At 35.8% G+C, this 21,264-nt stretch overlaps 2 protein-coding genes across 5 annotated transcripts in view; one reads left to right on the top strand and one right to left on the bottom strand.

Annotated features, from left to right (window-relative positions):
* Positions 1 to 21,264, bottom strand: part of LOC125775325 (dystrophin-like) — a 115,004-nt gene that overhangs the window by 40,365 nt on the left and 53,375 nt on the right. The gene's annotated exons all lie outside the window — the stretch shown is intronic.
* Positions 675 to 12,805, top strand: LOC105228549 (organic cation transporter protein). 2 transcript variants are annotated; one of them, XM_049447474.1, is made up of 6 exons: positions 675 to 692; positions 10,705 to 10,891; positions 11,117 to 11,375; positions 11,443 to 11,860; positions 11,924 to 12,430; positions 12,499 to 12,805. In XM_049447474.1, coding segments are annotated over exons 1-6 (1,488 nt in total). In that variant the 5' UTR covers positions 675 to 690; the 3' UTR covers positions 12,614 to 12,805. The 2 variants fall into 2 exon arrangements, with proteins under 2 accessions (XP_049303431.1, XP_011206728.1); XM_011208426.4 differs by lacking the exon at positions 675 to 692 and adding an exon at positions 7,807 to 8,518.

The following is a 21,264-nucleotide window of genomic DNA, read 5'->3' as shown; positions in this document are numbered from 1 at the left end:
TTTATTCTTTCATAAATTACTCAAAAATAAGTAGTATAGTGAACAATTTTACGGTTAAAAGATCTGGCCACACATATTATAAAACCAAGTGCCAAAGTAAGTTTGTGTAACATAACCAATTTCAATATCTTTTTTTTGTAATTTTGTTAAGGTTAGAATATGGTTATCTAAAAAAGCTAACAACGAAAATGTCAAATTAGTCGCCCAAATATCTTCTACGACTATATTGTAAATATAATTATTTTGGACGCCACTATTCTATTCACCTCTTAATTTCAAATATCATTTGTCTGTTTAGTGTTGTTGTAGGCACCAAAAATACTCGCTCATTAAAATAATCGTCATTTACATAAACTTCGGCATTCATATGCATATAATGTATAATGGCGTCAAATACCGTAATTCATGCATAATTATAGTAATACGTGCGAATGCATTCCATTGCACACGACACACACTCAAATGCATTCGTAAATATATGTGTAATCGGCAATTCTTTACAAATTCGTTGCTCCCGCGCCAGTTCTTTGAGCGTGTAAGCAGTTTTGACAATTGCATAGTCGGACAGTCAGACAACGGTAATGCGTTATGCATACTTAATTGAGGGTGACGCTTACATAAAAGCGCATTCTTTCTTGATTATACGATAATAACAATAATATTTGATGATATTGTAAATACAATGGAATTATGTAAGTTAATTTGCATAAAATAATTTTGGCCTTCAAATTTGTGATGACATTTAAATGTGACTTATGCAACAGCAGGCGAATGACACTGAGTAAACAATTACAATTTGGAAATCATGTGTGAAGGTTTTAGAACGCAAACAGAGCGCAAAAGGCAGCGAACAGTGAAGAAGGGAATGCCGCGACAGGCTAAAAGTCACAGTGGAAGCGAAAAAATTAAAAAAAGTGTTTTTATAAATAAATACTTATGTAAAAGGGAGTGTCAAAACGTAATACATTACAGTTATGTAATAATGCAATTGGAATTTTTACACGCACAAAGGCGAGGAAAATACCAGCGTCGAGCACTATGGAGTTGAAAGCTTTGAAACCTTAAATGATATAAGAATTATATGCGAAGCGACAGAGCTAAGAGAGTGTCAAAACGAACAAGCGAAACGGTCGAAATCAAATTGACTTTACCATAGCCTTGCATAGAGCCTAATAAACAGTTAGTAAACTAGCTCAACTAGCTGAAATAAAATCAATAAACATCGTGTCCTTAATCTAGATAAGACTTGCTATTAAGTAGCACGTACATTTTAACTGAAAACAATGAAAATCATTAACTCGAGAAATACCAAGGCAACAATAACTTCACAGCATAAAAGGATATACCAAAATCTTTAACTGGAATTTGATGATCAGTTTGAGTAGAACCAATTATAGGCTATGGTATTTCGATCTGAACATTGTTTTTTAAAATAGTGGCACTGCTTGGGACAATAATCCATGCCAAATTTTTTTCATATAAGAAGTTGTATGAGTTTGAACGATCAGTTTGTATGGTAGCTAAATATATGCTATAGTTGTCCGATCCAAAGGATTTGTTCGAAGTTTATTACTCAGTCTCACAAAGCTTGACAAATAAAAAAAGCTTTCCATGCAAGGACTTTAGCTTGATCGATCAGTTAGTATCATACAGTGGTCCGTTTTCGGCGGTTCAGACAAATGAGCAGCTTTTTAGTGAGATAAAGACATAAATGGGCAAAATTTCACATCGGTATCTCAAAAATTGAGAGACGACTTCAAATATATATAGACAGACGGGCACGTCTAAATCTATTCGGCATATCATGCTTACATATAATATATAATTATATCGTATAGGGTCTTCGATGTTTCCTTCCGGGTGTTACAAACTTTGTGGCAAACTTAATATATTACTTAACACACACTCCTTGATACAACAGTGGATTTGGACAGCGACATTTATTTTGTTGATTTTTTGAAAAACCTCAACTGCTCTAGTTCCTTAGGAATATGGAGAGAAAACAAGCCGATTACTTCAGTGTCTTCGAAGCGAAGATCACTGCAATTAATAAATGTGTTTTTGTTCGGACAAATAGGGTGCTTACAAGAAGAAATATATTAATGTTTACAGATAGCCATAGTCTTTCGGTTTTCTCATTGTTTAATCGAAGATAATGAAAGAATGTCTCGATCTATTGGTCGAAATAACATACTTTATCAGAATTGACCTACATTGAGTTGTAGAATATGGTGATATTACAGGCAACTGTGAAACAGATGAATATGCCAGATCAGGCACCACTTGAAAATTAGAATTAGATAAAGACGGAATATATATGACTTTGGTTCTTTGTAGATATAAAAACGCCAAACATGTTGTAGGTATACATATGTAGCTGATTCTCGTTGGAAACAGTCCTTGTTTGTAGTAGTTTTCAGAGATAACAAAGCTCATAGAGAATTACTAACAATTGCCTGCTGTACTGAAATACTCTCCTGTATGGCGCTGCATTTCAGAGCTCGGTTGTTGTGGCGCTCCGATTCTCATAAAACACCCCACTTTGACAAAAAGTGAACTATTGTATTCATTTTTTTCATATTTAATTAATTAAATCATATATTTATATATTTTTATGTGCATCACTAATGGCTTTAAATTATACCACATATGATTGATTTTAAATGCAAATACCAAATGAAATGTGATTTTTTTATAACGAAAATATCATAAAATCGATAAACAAAGATCAATATTAAATAAAGAAATAAAAAATTAAAAAAAAAATGAATAAAAATCAAAATATTTTGTTTTCCCCCGAAAGTCACGAGTGTTGTTATGTGTCACTATTCAATGATTCTCAATAAGCTCAGCTGATGTGCCGAGTGTTGATGGTACCACCAGACGCCAACCACTTGCTCGCCTGCCTTCTACTTTATTCTTTATTTTTGCCACTTCTTTCTATTCACTCATTTATATAAACAAGTAGTTAGCATTTATTATGATTTTTTATCAGTTCGCTTCTGTTATTAAACGCCAGCTCTAATTAATAGCGGTGGTTTTGCTATTTATGCTAATTAAACAAGAAATCTGTCGATAATCGTATAAAAACAATTATTAAAGCAAACGGTGGGTGCTTTTTTTGTGAAGAAGAAGCGCTTGTTGACACTGAAGTGGGAAAGCATATGTTTTGGCTATAAAAATTTCCGTTATTAACAGTAATAAATGCATTTATATAGCACATATTATAATTAATTTGCTTAAGGTTATAGAAATGAAATATTAACTCGAATTCTGTTAATTTCCTAAAATTGAAAGAGTGGCGAATCGAACAAACAAGTGGCAGATATAAAAATATGGTCTACTCCCAAATCTCTTGTCACTTGAAATTGAGACCGTAGATTACCTGCCCGACTTTGACAGTTGACTGAATCAGGTAGGTTTACCATAACAATTTGTAATATTTGGGATTACGTTAGGTCGATTCTATTAGGGATCTCATTTGAACACCTTCGAATGCTCGTGTGTTGTGGTACCTAAAAAACTTCGCAAGTAGTTCTGTTGGCGACCCGCGCCTGTTACGCGCACGCGAGATCCATTGCTTCAATGCTAGTTGCCAGCGATTCCGCTAAAACCAGGCACACAAACGAATCTGATAAAGAAGTAGCTTGACGCTATTTCTAGTGAGAACTGACCTTGACTAGTTTTCAGCGCACAGTAAGGGAGCTCAGCGCTAAAATTGCTATTTTGAGCGCCCTCCACGAAACAAATACACCATTGAGCTTTATTGGCTTGACTATGGTTTCAAAGAAGCGTCACCTTTTAACCATATCTCCTCTTCAATTATTCTTACTCTCTCCTCAATATTTGGCCTCCACGAGAGCTTTCTATCAAGCATATACTCTAGGTATTCCACCTTATCAATTGGTTGAAAACGTGGATCTCCGAAGTAGGGAAGAGGCCTGTTAGGGATCTTATACCTTATAGTAAATATGTAAAACCATTTCAGTTTTACTTGAGTTGATGCTAAGCCGTTTTTATTGGCTTAACTGGATACTACGTTGAGGTACGTTTCGGTTAGCTCGTAGACTGCATTTCCTTTAACCATAACAAGAACGTCGTTCGCCCCGTTCCTCGTTCATCGATTAAAAAGTTAAAATTTAATTTCTAATTCCAGTTTAAAATGGTAGAACACGAAATACGCAAACCCTACAAAATGCTAGTTCTAAAACAATTTCTTTTATTAATTCTTAATTATAAACTTAAGATTTTTTTTAAGCCGGTATTTGTAATTTCATAACAAAAAAGATTTTAAGTCAAATTTTAATTCATTTATTTTTTTAGTGCATTATTTGCAACCCTGATTGCAATGAGTTTTTTCTTGTAAGCAAAGAATTAAATTAATAAAATTATAAAAAAAAATATCTCAAATCTGAAATATAGGCAATTTGCATATAATTAATTTTGAATTTGCATACATTTATTAAACGAATTCTGCTAAGCAACAGCTTACTGACGAACCGATTTTGGCAAAGAAATCTTGTTAGACACGCTTCGGTTTCGAAACTGTCAAGCAAATTTAAACAAGAAACTAAGCTCACGTGAGGTTTTCGAAGCGAAATGCAAATTTATAAACACTTTAAGCAGTTAACAATAATACTTGTGGAAAACAGGCACAGATTATTCGTGATAAAGCTAGGCATAAGCCAATGACCGGTTGACTCAATTTGCGGAACTGGTTACTGGGCATATATGTATGTATTTATGGTAGATTGACAGATAACAAGAAAGGATACTGAATGTACAAATTTAGTTCTAACACACTATAACGGTAACGGCAGGCAAAAGGCAAAAGGTCTTCAAGTTTCCTTAGCTTGTAGCGCGGGTGCTAAGAAATGCAAATTTTAAGACGTACTTTCATTCATTTAATTTCAAATTTTAAATTTTACCTGTCATAATAATATTACAAGCAACAATATTGCGAATTTCTTGCGCACCATTCTCAAATAAAGGTTTATAAATACACTCCTATGTGTTTCGAAAGCCCGCCTGCCGAAGACCCGACTTGACCGATCTATTTTTAAAGCGCAAAAAATGTTTACACCACCAGTCACATCAGCCACCAATTTGCATTCGCCAAAGTGTTAATCAGAGATATAGAGGCCACCGTAATTCAGGTGAAACACTCGAATATTGTAAATATAAATAGCAAAGTGGCCACAGCCGTCGCAATCGCAAGGAGTCCATGGTTTTGGCGCATAAATCGCCGAAGTTTTGAGCAAACAATTATCGAGTGCCAAATGCTGTCAGCAGCGGCTTTGAAAACTTAACTTGTTCATTAAAAACAATTTGTTTATCTAATTCGAACCTAATGACTGACTGGCTTTCGCCTGTGTGTATGTGTGTGTGTGTGCGTATTGGGTGATAAATTCATCATTTCCCATACAGATTTCTCCGCTACGCCTGGCTATAAATGATTGTGCTAATTTTATTTACAAACAATTGATTTTATAAGCATCACATAAGTGCGTATGTGCGTCAATATATTTGAAGGAGTCGCATTTTTTGTACAGCAATCAGCAGAAGTTGAGCATAGTGAAGCTCTTTTCGCCAGAAATACACTTGAATTAATTCGTTTCATTTATTGACGTAATTCATCTGCGATTGAACATGTGCATTTATGTTTCTACATACCTATGTTTATATAAGTAATTATGTTTCATAAAATTTACTATATTTATCATACTTCTGGAAATCAATCAGTAAATAAATAATAGTAAATCAATACCCATATGTCCAAATACATATGTACATACATATGTACGTTATATACATACATATATGCCTATATATGTAAATAATTCAATATTATATAATATTATATATAATACACCTATTTTGATTTGAAATTTTATTTAGTTAAAGGGAAACGTTCGCATTAGCTTTTACACCCGAGCACAACATACCCACATGGGTATTACAAAAGGAAAAGAAAGTTGCCAGATGTTTGAAAATTATAATTTTAAAATTTAATTAAAATAAGTCTAAGAGCTGGTAGCTCAAGTGATTTAAGAAAGCTTAGATCTGAAAGCATTTTTGAGCAGAGAGCCACCGATTTAAAACCATAACTTCATCAAAATGGTAATTTCCTATTCGCAAAGCCAAATTAATTTAGTTAAGATTAAGATTATAATTGAGAACCCAGTTTTTGCCTTTCGGTTACTCGATTAATGATAGACTCGATGAACGATCAGCTGTCATACTTGCTTGTATCCTTCACTTTGTATTTTTTTATGATAAAAAATCGTTAGCTAATTGCTATTTTATCAATGCACACAACCATATTTACAGCATGGACAACAACCCACATAGTTGCATGTTAGTTTCAACTCGATGTCAGTTCGATAAACGATTAATGTACTAAAATAAGATTTTTATTTTCTATGGTTACTCGAAGTTGTTGTTTTTGTAGCGGCAGAAAACATTAATGAATTAATTTGAGAAAATACTACCGATTTGACATTCTTTCGTCGGACAATAATCCGTTCCGGTACGTTCTGGTTAAGTAGACCTATCTGTGACGGGTACGGATGATAAATCGATCTAAATTGTCGCTTTATGCGAGCAAAGTTCAATTAATTGAACAATTAACTCCCGTGAGAAAGTGCTATAAGATTAAAAATATGTATGTATATTGATATATTATAATATTAAACCAAAGAGTTTTAATATTATTAAACATTTTTAACATTTCAAAAATAAGTTCAAACCAATTTATTTATAGTTCAATCGATATTCAAAATCAAATTCAAAGTCTATTTTATTGCGGAATTCGTTGGAAGACAAAAGCGCTGCAGAACTAGACACCAAACAAGGTTGCTGAAACGCATAAAAACTTATTGGATATGCTTATACATAGTTCGAACTGTTCACTATGTCGAGTTAAATGAATCTGTGATAACATATATTTCGGATTTGAATAGAACATTTTGCACAGTTCTATACAATCCGAATCGAATCGACCAACAAGCCTATAAGTATAGATTACTTATATTTACTATAAGTATATATATGTACATACTTACTACAAGTACGTATATGGATTACCTAAACGTCATGAATGGAATACTGCAAGGAATATTACGACAATTATCTAACCACATTACACACATTTTCGAGTGCAATACTTACAAGCGTAAATCTTGGATTTGTCATAGCCCTAGAAATTGTAGAAGAAGTTCTGATAGTGTGAACGTAGCATACGGTGGATAGATCTGGAATCACAAACATTTACTTATGACGCTCTTTGCGTATACTCGTACTTGCATATTTTGTGTATTTTCGCCCGATTTTCACGATATATTGATTTTGTCTGGTAGGAGTGCGGTTGAAAATATTTTACCATCGAGGAGCAATGATAATAATACATCTAATTTCCTCTTTTCGGAGGGAGAGCTGGTAACAAATTGGATTACATACATACATATATGTTGATCACGACGGAGCGAGTAACGAAAGAATTGAAAAATCCGTAAAAATTACAAGAGAATATTTAAAGGGTTGTTAAGCCAAAACTTCCGTACGTCAAGTAAGAGGTCTGGGGATAGTTTACTAAATTCCACATACAATTAAAGGATGATGCGATTATGTGTATAGTATAGATTTACAGTAACAATGCTAACTGCTCTACGCTATTCCCAAACAATTAGAACTCAAGGAAGTAGTTCACGAACGGATCGTGTTAATCATCGCCAATTTGAGGGAAAAATACTTTGGAACATGGATTCACGTGCTAGGCTATGATGCCTTTTAAATACTAATTTCCAAAGTGAGGTTTTATTATTCAAAATAGCACGAAAGACGATAACACGTGCCCCCTAATAACACGTACCTCTCAAATGGCTAAGCTTTTAAAACCAATAACGCCAAGCGCTCAGCTGAGATGCCAGCCTAACCGTCGATCGATCTATTTCGGTGCACAAACAAACCGAATAAAATCAATGCTTTATTTATGCGCGTGAGTTGCTTACTAGTTATAGCGGACTTTGTTGAATTTAATGGCTAACAGACTAGAGCTAGCTGCTTGCGTTGAGAAGACATCCAAGCTAAGCGCTGTGGCGGCGAACTGAGCGAAGCTGAGCTAGGTGTGTGCGCTGTTTTATGGTCATTTGCAAATATTTGGCCAAAGTTAAGTCCGCCTTGGATTTGATCATAACCAAAACGAATTATTTGCCGCTGCTAGTCTGCTTTCGACCGCTGATTAGGCATATTGCCCTTGCCAATACGGATCAACTATTATTTCCTACTTACTTCGGCGGTGTGTTTCGAAGTGTGTGTTTAGAATAAAGCGGTGCACTTGTTCCTAAATACAGGATAGTATTTACGGGTGGTATAAAATGGATTTCGATGCGTTGCTGGAGAAATGTGGCAACTACGGTCGCTATCAATTTGTGTTGTTGCTCGTCTATGGCTATACGAATATAATGTCCTCGATGCATTATTTCGCTCAAACGATCATTAGCTTTACACCGGAGCATTGGTGAGTGGAGAGTTCGTGCGTTGTTAAACGAAGATTTATATATGTACTTATTTGTAACGGGATATAAGTACATATATAAGCATTTAGTTTATATGGAATTGTGTGCAATGAAGTGTACTTAATTTGAAAAAAAATTATGAAAAGAAAAAAAAATAAAATAAATATAGATTTGAAATATAAATAAACCTAATTTAAATAAAAGTAGTTACCAAAAATTTTTGGAAAATTTTAAACCATAATAAAAAATAAAAGTAAATAAGAACATCTCCAATATATGTTTAAAATATTTTAAAATAATAAAACTAACAGAATAATGGAATAATAAACAAAGCAAAATAATTAAAACTAAAAAAATAATGATACCGCCTTTTGTGAATAAATAACGAGCGAATTGTATATTTTTATAGTGTGATATACAGTGTCGTGCCGAAAGAAACTCGATCTTACTTTTTTCGAACAAAGTTATGAATTATCAATATTAACTAAGAAAAAGTACAGAATTAAAGTGAGACAAAATTGAATTTACTTTAAGAAAAATGTTAAATTAAGTTGTGATATTATATTTTAACGGACCCCTCCAATATGCGGACCCCTCAAATAAGCTGACATTTGTAATAAGCGGAATCTTCTTTTAACCGGACAAAAATTCAGGCACGCAGTTCTACCTTGTTTTCAGAACAAATTCCATTCTAACAACCGGACACTCTCATAACCGGACGCGGATATCTTTCCAAAAGCAGATATTAAACTCAATAATGTTAATTTGATCTTTTATCTGCTAATACAACCTTGGTTTGTCACCCCTTGATCAAGACATAATACAGAATGTCACATGTCACACTATTATCAAACATATTTTGACAAGAGGGGAAGACATTTCAATGATCAAACTTTAAAACATATTTGACATTGTGGACGTTCTTAATTTTATTAAGGGCATAGCGTCACGAAGGACCGCTTTATTTACATAACGACGTTATCGGCTTTGATAATGTTTAAAAAAAAAAATCAGGAACGTTCATCGTCCGACGACTTTTTGTTAATTGACGAAATTGTTAATACAGAAGCCAATAAATACTGAGGAATTGTTAGATAGAGAAACCGAAGTCATAGATATAAAGGTTCTGGGAGCAGTTCTGCTACAGGCTTATGTTTCAATATTTCTGCATGGAAAAAGTGTGCTCAATAATGTACAAAAGGTCCGAATAAAATTACTCAATCCATACAAATACGAATAAATTCGGAAAAGAAAGTAATTTTTTTACCATGGAAACCTTAACACCAAACCCCATACCCATACTCCCCCCTATAAATACAAATCAATTTATATTATGAAGTTCCAGAACAACTTCGCCTCATTAAAAAACCGCTAGTGATGACGTTACTGGAGTCAAGTACGGCGAAACTTCGGAAAGTCATCTTGAAAACTGTTGTACAAAGCATAATCAAAACTCGTTATCTAATAAAAAAAATATCAAAAGGTTTTTAAACTATTGCGACTAGCACCAAAACAAATCCAAAAAATGTTAAAAAAGTGTTAAATACTAATAACTTAAGAACTTAAATTTATGAACAGTTTCCCTTTGGAAATTTTCATTTTGGCGGGGCTTTTAAAAATTAAAAACAAACTCATAAAACTCTATTTTTGACTTGAATGAAGCGAGCTTTATATTTTCTAATATAAAATTTGTGCGAATACTTGAAACATAAGAAATAAAAAATAAATGAAAACAAAATTAAAAAGGAAAGAAAAAATAGCTAAATAATTGAAACCAACAAAAACTTTATAAATTGAAAATAGAAACCTGGTGGCGGTTAAGCAAACAACGCTTTGTTCCAGACGCTTTGCATACGCACTTTTATGGCACAATGTCCAAACTCTTAATCGCCAATTTCATTTAAATCACTAAAGTAATCGCTTTGCTTATTTAGTTCAACACACGAAAGCTAATTGTTTATTCAAAATTTTGAATCGTGTCAATTCGAATTTTATGCAAATAATCGAGACATTTCTATTTGCATAACCTACAAAGCGCGCGATTTTACCGAAAGCGGGAATATTGTTGTTTTTTCTGCAATTCGGCTTGCGAATTTAGGAAACAAGATAATATTAAAAAAGATGTTTGCATATTTTAATCAGATCAGGCATTTTATTACATAATATTTTCTCTACTCAACACAACCAGGTGTAATCACGAGCTGCTCGAGAATCTCACATACACGGAAATACGCGAGATTTACTCGCAAATCGAGAATCCCTCGTGTACACTGTTGGATGACATTGTAAATGGCACGGCTGTGGCGTCGGATTTTGGCGAATGCGAAGATTGGATATTCAAATACGAAAATGGCTATGAGAGTGTGACCACCGACGTAAGTTGTTTTTGTTTTTTTTTTATACTTTTACTGCGATAAAACTCTAATGTATTACAAATTGAGATGTGTGCGTTTTCGAAAGCAGTTTTGGGCAATTTGTTAATTGACTAAATTAAGCGGCTGTCAGAAAGTCATTTACAGCTTAATTGTGATTCGTGGTCATAACTGTAACCCAAACATCTGCTGATATATTAAAATATCTTAATTTGAATTCTCTTATAGCTTAAATGGGTTTGTGATGATGCGGTCAAGGGCGCCATTGGACAATCCTTCCTATATCTGGGCTCAGTTTTGGGCACCATATTGTTTGGTTTTCTGGCAGATAAAATCGGTCGCCTACCAACGATGATGTTGACCACAATTACAGGTGCAGCGGGCGATTTTATAACCTCTTTTGTGACCACACCACATGCCTTTGCGGCCAGTCGCTTCATCTCAGGCCTGAGCATCGACACTCTATTCTATATGAGTTATATTATGGGTAAGTTTTACATTGAGCTGTTACTCTGCTTTAACTATAGTCTCTTATTGAATGCTCTTGCTGCTAGTTTTCGAGTATTTGGATCCAAAAAAGCGCACCTTCGGCCTCAATATAATGATGGCGTTCTTCTATTTCTTCGGTCTGGTTATGTCACCCTGGTATGCCATATGGGTGGGCAGTTGGCGTAAATATCTACTGATCGCCTCACTGCCAGCACTCGTGGTGCTCATATATCCGCTCTTCATAGTCGAGAGCGCGCAGTGGTTGGCAACTAAAGGTGATTACAAAGGCGCCGTGCGTTGCCTCAAACGTGTAGCGAAGTTCAATAAGCGGGAAGTCGAGGAGGAGCACTTCGATCAGTTCATATCACATTATGAGGAAAAAATGGCGAGTGAGCAGAAGGAGAAGGAAGAGAAAGACACATTCATGGGTCTCTTTAGAACGCCGCGTTTGCGCAAATTCACCATTGTGCTCTTTATCAAATCGTGAGTAGAAATTATTGACTTCGTAATAAATTGTTTATATTCTAAGTATATTTCTCACTGCAGCATGATCACAACGATCTCCTACGACATTATCAGTCGCAACATGGAGGGTTTCGGCTCCTCACCATTCCTGCTTTTCTCACTCACATCGATCGTCTACATACCGGCTGGCTTCACGATCATACTGCTGCAGAATCGTATTGGACGCAAAGGTCTGGCATGTGGCTCGCTCTTTGTCGGCGCCATACTCACCGCCATAACGGGTGTACTGCTCGCTATACTGGACCTGAAGGAAAATGCGGCATTTTTGGCCTGTATGGTTGGTCTAGGCCGTTATATTGCGATCGTTTCGTACGAAGCGGAGGCACAATACGCCGCCGAAATTGTGCCGACAAGCGTACGCGGCCGTGGCATGGCGAATATTCATGTCGTCGGCTATGCCTTCAGTTTCCTCAGCGCGTATGTAATCTATTTGAGCAACATCTTCAAACCGCTGCCGTCGATCGTCTTGGCAGTGTTGATGTTGTGCGGCGCAGCGTTGTGTCTGATGTTGCCAGAGACGCTGAATCAGTGAGTTGACAAGCTTTTGAGGTTATGTTGGAGAGTTCTAAATTGTTTTGTCTCCTTTTTTCTTGCAGAAAACTGCCGGAGACGCTGTTGGACGGCGAGCATTTCTGCAGCGATGAGAAATGGTATTACTTCCCGTGCATAGGACGAAAGAAGAAGGACGAAGTGGAGGTGACGAAACTGTGAAGTGGCGGCCGACGTGGTGGCATTACTCTAAGTTAGTATAAGTTTAGGAAATGGCACTTAAATTCAATGAATTTACTCTTCATGAGTTGGAGTGTGTGTTATATTATAATTACTATTATTTTCTTTCATACTATACATATTTATGTATATAGAAACTTAGCCATAAAATAAAAACTCATAAATTAAAGTAAATTGTTTGTCTGTACCACCAAACACCGAAAGTTTGGACAAGTTATCAGTTTCACAGTGTCATTGTATGTGTGCGCAATATGTCATGCTTTTACGCGTTTCGCTCAACTGATACGATCAAGCGCTGAAAAATGCCCCATCAGATGCTTAAAAAGTAATTTTTACGCTGAATGGGCTTATCACTCGCGGGAGATTTGTAATTTTCTATGAAAAAAGCAACAACAAAGAGAGAAATTCACATAAAAAGCAGAAACGGCAAAGCCACAGCCACGAGTGAGCTTGCACATTTGATCGTGTCGTGCGACAACTCTATTTTTCAACATACAGTGACCTCTTCAATTTCGGTAGAAAGCGGATCGTTTTTACGAGCGTCGCGAATGCGTTTGTGTGATTTTGTGACTGTTGTCACATGCATTGCCTGCGTGAGCTATGTTGCCCAGATTCGTTTCCGCAGTGCGTCGGACAAAGTTGGACATACAACTATGAGTAAAAAATAATAAGACTTGGTTCATAATTTTTAAATTCTTAATTCATTCTTTGAAAGCTATGTCGTCTCCCTTGGCTTTAATACACTTTAATGTCTTTAATTAACTCGAAACGGTTTCCCCGGAGCGGTCGAATGAGTTTGTTGAACATCCAAAAGTTACACAGAGCCAAATCGGGCGGAACCAAAAATTGTCGGTCCATAATTCCGGCCTCTTTTTACAAACAGCTTCGTGCAAATGGAGCATAACCTACTATTTGAGGTTACCATTTGAACTCTCGGAAGGAATTCGGAGTGCACAACACCTCGATAATTTTTTTTTGACCTCCTTTGATGTAGTTTTTTAAAACTTCGGCTCATCTCTGGCACGATATTCGGCCGATTGATCGTCTGTTTCTGTGATGCATACACAGTTTGATGGCGCTGCGTTTAATATTTCGTCATCAAAATCGCTCAGCAGAGTCCGTCAATAGTCAGTTGGACTATTATTATGGGGTTATATGAAGATATGAAGACTCTTGTCTAGGCAGATATGCGAGCCATACGACCCTGGAAGAGAATATTCGGCACGTTTTTGTTGACATACGACAAAATCGCTGCAAACAGTGACCAAAGTGGACATTCTTGACAACCGCAGCAGTCACTTTCCCGAAAACACTTTTATATTTGATTATTTTTTCTTTGTAACATAGTATCTCAGAATTGAACGAATTTAAATATGAATTTCAAGCAGCAACAACTTTAAGCACATTTTTTACTCAAATTATGGTTGATTTTTTGTTCAATTAAAATTTCAGTGAATAAAAAAATAAAAGCTCTGAGTGAGTCAACGAAGCACACATACATAAATCGAGTTCAATTTGCAGTGATATGTAGATTGCGCATGCGCCACCAACCTCAACTGCAGCGAACGCAGGAACACCCAGCGTTCGGCGGCTCAAAAAAGCAAAGCGACTGCATGCTGCGCACCGCGCGTTAGCGGCTTACGGTCGCGCTTAAAGATCCGTATCAATTCAATTTCATTGCCTCTGTATATAAACATGTATGTATATTTACATTGAGACATTTCGGTCACGCTTGCCATAAAGCGATAATTTATTTTAAACAGAGAATTTCAAGCAAAAAAAAAAAGAAAACAAGAAAAAAAAATTCAAATTGATATTGAGCATATCAAAATAAAATTGAATAAATAATCGTCGCAGTATGAGCGGTGAGAATTCTATAAATGCCTTTTCGATTCTCCACATGCTACTTGCCTACAAAAAAAAAGCTCAATAAAAGCTAAAAATAGGCGACTGATAAAAGGTTCATGATAAAATAGAAATTCAAACGGCGTAATTGCGGCATAATTGTTGGTATATGAATTGATGGAAAATCACAAGCCTACACCCACAAAGGCACATACAAAAAAATATATTTGTATGTATGTAGTTAAAGCGCCTCGCAAACTGTTTTGCTCACCTCAAGCTATTTATGAACTCGGCTAACGTATTTTTAACTGTTTTCAACTGATAGTCACACTTTGTCGTATTTAAAAAAGCACTTTAACCATTTTTGTACAATTTTTGATATTTGCTGTTATTTTCGCACACACATACCAACATACATATGCATATATATTGTATTTCACGGTAGTGTATCACTCGCGTTCAGCTGCTTGCTTTTTTGCCGAAACGAGCATTTTAATTGGCTTGTTAAGAGTGGTTTTTGTTATTTGTATGCAAAATTCCTACTATATTTAGCGTCGGCACTTAATGAAAAAGGAAAACACTTAAAGGAGAACTTTTTCAGTGATGACTTTAACAAATATGCAAATCATGTTTGCAAACATTTTGATGTGTTTAATGTCAGGGAAGCCATTTGGGTGAGAAAATTCGTTGTTTTTGGGCAATTTTGAAGTTTATAATGTCACATAAAATGCAAAAACAAAAAAACATGAATTTTATGTTTAAATTAGTCTCGTTTGGAAGAGTAACCTTTTACCCTGAAGTGCTATTTTTTTGGGATGATGCCACTTATTATTATATAAATTATTAAACCTCACCGAGATTGGCTCTGCTTGATATTCCGAGCTACAATGTTCTAATATTTCTGAAAAATCTTTTTTTTTTTTGAATTTGACTTTGAATGAATTTAATTTTTCAAACAACCAGAAATCTTGCAAATCGTTTTCGACCGATGTCTTTCCCTTATTAATGGATTGACTAAAATTTAAACAGGTGGTAACAACTATTTTTAAAACATATGGTTTTTTAAATGTCTTTAGTTTGATATCATAGAAAAAATAAAATTTTTTCCATATTTTAAGATAGTTGCCACCTGTTTAAACTAAACTTAAATTATTTTTGCAGACTTTCAATTGAAAATGTTTACTTCTTCTATGTTATCAATTCGTTTATCAAATCAATTTTATTGATTTAAAAATTCAACCAGGTGGCAACTATCTTAAAATGTATGACTACTTTTGACTTATTAAATTCTTTAGTTTGATATATCTAATATTTCGTTAGCTTATTATGTTTTCAAAATAATATTTTATAAAAAGGTGGCAACTTTCCTCAAAAAATATTCCTCTCTTAAGCTCATTTAGTTCGTTGTGGCAACAATTAGCTTATTTTGACTACTTTTATTGAATTAAGCTTCTAAACAGGTGGAAAGAATAGTTATACAACGATTAAATTGACTTAAAACTTCTAAAAAGGTGGCAACTTTAACACAAAAAAATTGAAGTTACAAGTTTTTTTTTTAATTTTCCAGCCTATATTTTCAGTTTTAAGAGTTCGTACATATTGATAAAATAATAATAATGCGAGCTATGCTTTAAAATGTTTCAATAGGTGGCAACTCCATTGGACTATATTTCTTGCTGGCACTTATGAAGAAAATATTTATATTAATTTTACAGGGAAAGAGATTAATCTTGCCAATTTTTTTGAATTACAACTTTGACTTAGGTGGCAACTCCGCTGAAAACATATTTCCGCTAAAAGCTGTGGTAAAATAATTCACCTTGAAACCCTCAATAGAATAGTTATAGAACGATTAAATTAATTTAAAATTTCTAATCAGGTGGCAACTTTACCACAAGAAATGCAAGTTTTTAAATTTTTTTTAATTCTTATATTTAATACTCATAATTGTGAAATTTCGTTTATGTTGTCGCAAAATATACAAAACAGGTGGCAAGTCTACTCAAAAAAATTTTATGTTTGAATTTTGTCAAACATCGTGTAAATTTAAATCTTTGTTCTTAGAACTTGGAAGGAGGTAGCAGATTACTATCGAAAAATCACTCGAGTATTTTCCCAAACAATTTAAAAAGCATCAAAAATAATTTAAGAAGTTGCCACAATCGTCTATCTGTGTATGCAAGCAAAATAATGTTCATGAATAATGTAATACATCCCATTATTTGAAGCTTTCGCTGCTTATTCTTATGATTTATCGCTGATGCAACGGTGAGCTCCCAAGTCTTATACGCCTCGCAGGTAAATAAATAATTTTTCATAATGAACTAATTTACTTAACAAGCGAATAATACACTGAAAAACAAAGAGTGCGTTGCACAAGATTACTAACAAGATTACTAACAACAAAAATACACTGGAATATACGAAATAATAACTACATAATGAGGACCAGGTTTCGACGATACTGCAAAAGGGTGTGCACCGCTTGCGGGAGTGTCAGCGTATTTATGTCGCCTGCGCGTTGTTCGGTCAATGCCAGTTATACGAGTAAACCAAGGATGTAATTCATAATAGCGAGTCAAGCAAAAATAAAAAGCTTTGTAGAAAACAACAAAAATGTGAAACCATAATACAGATACTACCACAGAGCAGAACATGGCAGCCATAATGAATGGCAATTTATCAGTGGATTGTGGAATTCTTTACGTTTTTCTTTCGGGTTATTAATGAAAAATATGTAAGCGCACTTCGTGAATAAAGAAGAAACTTCGCAAAACCAAGAAAATATTTCATATTTAATACAAAAATGAGTTACAGCGAAATCTATTTGTCCAAATGTGCTGGCTTTTAAGCTTTTTCATGTGAGAATCCATGAACTAATGTAACTCAGGTTTTGTAAGAGAGGAAAAATCCACCAATGAAATAAATTTCTAACATAAACATTTGACGATGTCCTAGCTGTAATTTGAAGAGATATCAAATCGTTGAACTTTATCATCATAATCTACGTTTTGTAAAGAATGTGTTTCACACGCTTCGCCCAACTTATGGTCCACATAATCGGCCTATTGAGCGTACTATTTGCAACACCATCATCCATCTTGAGACTCAGCATTGAAAGCATACAAAATTCAGCTTGCGCAAGAACTGAAGCCGTTCGACCTTTTCAGGTGACATCATTTCCCTCTATTGGCTCTTCGGAAAGTTCCAAGAAGTCAAATTTTGTTCAGCGATGAGGCCCATTTCTGGCTGAATGTGTACTAAGACATTCAAGAGCTGCCATTTCATCTAGAAAAAATAACAGTTTGGTCAGTTGGAATCACCGGTCTATATTTCTTCCAAAATGACATTTATGAAGACGTAACACTCAATGGCGACGGTTATCGCGTCATGATAACTGATTATTTGATGCCTGAAATTGAAGCTCGGAATCTCGGCGACATATGGTTTCAACAAGACGGTGTCACTTCCCACACATCGCATCAATCAATGAATTTATTGAAATAATACTTCGGTGAGCAGATAATTTCACATTTGGGGTCGGTCGATTGGCCCAAGTTCGTGTGATACCATACCGTTAGACGTTTTCCTGTGGATATATGTAAAGTCTAAAGTCTAGGCCGACAGTTCCGCTTCGATTCATGCCTTGGAGCAAAACATCACACGTCATTCGCCAGTTACCGGTCGATATGCACAAACGAGTAATCGAAAATTGGACTCAACGATAGGCCAAATGAGACGCAGCCGCAGCCAACATTTGAAAACGATAATCTTCAAAACATAAATGAACAATAACAAGAATGCTCTTTTGAATGATAATGAGCATTTCCCATTACATTTGAAATTTGTACGTTTAATTTTTTAAATCGCTTTGATCGATCGCAATGAAGATCTTGTTATATCAGTTTGCGCATAACATCGATAGTTTCAGGAACAATGACTGATTTTGGACAACCTCAACGCAAGTCGTCTTGGAGTGATATCTACTACCTCGATTTGATTCTTCATGAAGCTTCTTCGCCAAAAGTTGAGTTAACATCACCGATGCACTGTTGCTGAGATAATCCACATCAAAAGTTTTAAAAAATAACCGCGTGAAAATGTTCGCGATTTAATTTCAATTTTTGGACGAGATGAATATTTTAAATTACTGCAAATAACAGCTGTTATCAGCGTATGTCAAACCCTTCTGAGTAAGGATAAAATCAAATATGTCAAATTGCAATATTATGGTTCCCAAATTCTAAAATATATATAAGGCAATCTGAAAGGAAAACTCAGTACTGTGTTATCTTTGGCGTCCTTTTAACTTTTTACTGCTCTCAAAATACGAGGAATAAACAGAAAATATATACATTTGCTCATTAAAAGAAATTCTGAAAATTAAAAGACGTCCTTCCAATGAAGATAATAACATTTTTCTCAAGCCAATCATGAGAGAAATAAACACGGTACTAGTGTGAGCTCATATACCAAGAAGAATAACAAATTGATGTCTTCTCTGAATGCATTCGGCCTCCAACACCCAACCTCAAAGCCTTTTATTGAGCTTCTCATCAAAAATGCTCAAAAGATACTCCCAATTTATCATTCAATTATATGTGTAAGAAGCTTAAAGACACAAAAAAACACACCAGTAAAGAAAACAAAAGCTCGCCTACCTAGAAAAGGTAAAAGCTCCAACAAATATTCATTAAACATCCAATAAAAGCGACGCACAAGTTTCGTCCTCTCAGTCATATTTACACAATCAGAGCATAATTTCCAATTAATGTCGCAACAATGCGCTCTACATGTTGCATTTCGCTCGAGACAAGCAAAGCGGCAACACTGTGTGGCACTTAGTGTTGCACACAAAGCCTCCCAAGAACTAAACGGGGTACTTTGTCGTCTATAAAGTCCATAAATTTGCAGTGACTAACTTACTTTCCACTTATTTGTTGAAGCGCAGTGCCTGCCGCAACGTTTTGCATGCAACGAAATAAAATTCAACATTCTCCCTGGCATATATGGAGGGGCATGTAAGTGAGACTATTGTGTCTTTAAGCACTTAAGGGTCTCCACTGCTTCCAGCTTACACGTACTTTCGCGCTAAATTTGCTGCACACACGCACATACAAATTAGTCCTTTGTCGTTGCACAATTTGACTTTTTATTTGCGTGCAACAAAGCTCGCATTCGCATTGGCAGTCGCACTAACTGCACTAACTGCACAATTTGTTACAATTTTTACACGTTGCAACAGCTGAAAACATGGCAAGTTGGTGGCAGCATCTTCGCTTTTACCTTGCAAACACCCATACACAGGCGCAAGCGTGCTGTGGCACACTCACAGGTTGTTGCAACAAGCTAAAAATAGCCTGACCTGCATGCTGGCTTTTTGGCCTAACTGATTGGCAATGCAGTGAGCTTCACTTGTCAACCACTACAACTTGCTACTTCCATACACTTCCTCCATGCCTGGCCTGCGTGTGTGTGTGTATGTGCGGTCCTGCCTAAACAGGCAGCCAACAGCAACCAGCAGCCACAACAAGCGAGCAAATGTTTGCGGGTTGCATAAAATTTTCCACTTCACTGTGGCACGCCGGCTTGGCGTGCTGGACAAAATACGGACGGACATTTGGTTAGTGTGTGCGTGTTTGTGTTGCATGGCACGCAGTTGCAGTGGCAGCATTGTAAAATTTACGTGGCAATTTGCATTGCTGTACGTGTGGCAGGTAGCAGTTGCGCAACTGTTGATGCAACCAATGATTTTTCTGCCATTGCGGCTGCTGAAAAAGCACATACAGTCTAATGTGTGTATGTGTGTGTGCAGTGGCTACTTTGCTTTACTTTGCTGAGGGCCATTTCGCCACTGTTGCATCTTCACTGCCAAAGCCGCTGCTGTCATTTATTACAGTTACGAGAGTTGTTGCAACTCAGGTACTCCGGTACTCGGGTACTGCCACAGCGCCGTATCTTATGCTGGCAAATTGACAGTTAAAATATTTTTAGAAAATTGTTGAATTCAATGTCATTCTCCGTGGTAAAGTTTTCTCTCGTACCGGGTTTCATAAGAACAAACATGCTTTCTTAATTTAAAGTGTGCACATAAAGTAAGGAATAACTAGTTTATTTGATAAAGTCTGCTTATGTTCCTAACTAAGGGACCTTCATAGATCTATCTATCTGAAACTAAATCAATCTATTTATCTATCGAATCTAACGAAACAAGGAAAAGAAGCTTCGCCGTCAATAATTTCCAGGTACTTAAATAAATATAGCGACTCACTATTGCTCATTTCTGATCCCTCACTGAAATTTCTCTCTCTTTACACCACCGAGAGCAAGTAAATAATTGTCGATTGTAACGGTCAGAGATAGGCAGCCTGTTTTCTCTCCGCTGTGACACGGCACTCCTCATCGTACCAGTTGTTGTTTTGTATTTTCCGAAAACCAGTGGTTTCATTTGCAGCTGTACGTAAGGAGCATGAAATGCCGTCCCACACAGCACCCTTATATCGATTTGCTGATGAGTGCTCTCAGAGAGCAGAAGTGCAAGTCGCGTGGAAAATCATTCAAGTGTCTGTTATGATTGCAGCTTCTCGAAGTCGAACCTTACTTGATTTTGTTGATGTGCGTGCAACAAGATAGTGATCCGAGTCAATGTTAGGACCTTGGAGCGTACACACGTCTAAAACACTTGCCTTCCGTGTATCACAACCTGATAGATGTGGTTGGTGGCTTTTTGATCCGGTAACAGCTAGGTGGCTTGAAGAATGCTGGAATCTAGTACTACAGATAAGCAT

This window comes from Bactrocera dorsalis, chromosome 2 (assembly GCF_023373825.1).
Source record: "Bactrocera dorsalis isolate Fly_Bdor chromosome 2, ASM2337382v1, whole genome shotgun sequence".
In the NCBI taxonomy this organism is placed as follows: domain Eukaryota; kingdom Metazoa; phylum Arthropoda; class Insecta; order Diptera; family Tephritidae; genus Bactrocera; species Bactrocera dorsalis.
The sequence above is the reverse complement of the archived record's forward strand: the minus strand, read 5'-3'. Positions and strand labels throughout refer to the sequence as shown.

Excerpts from the sequence above, each read along its gene's own strand:
- LOC105228549 (XM_011208426.4), top strand. The coding sequence starts at position 8,376 with ATGGATTTCGATGCGTTGCTGGAGAAATGTGGCAACTACGGTCGCTAT. Across the intron at positions 11,376-11,442 it reads CTATATGAGTTATATTATGG|TTTTCGAGTATTTGGATCCA; the intron begins GTAAGTTTTACA and ends TCTTGCTGCTAG. Across the intron at positions 12,431-12,498 it reads TTGCCAGAGACGCTGAATCA|AAAACTGCCGGAGACGCTGT; the intron begins GTGAGTTGACAA and ends TTTTTCTTGCAG.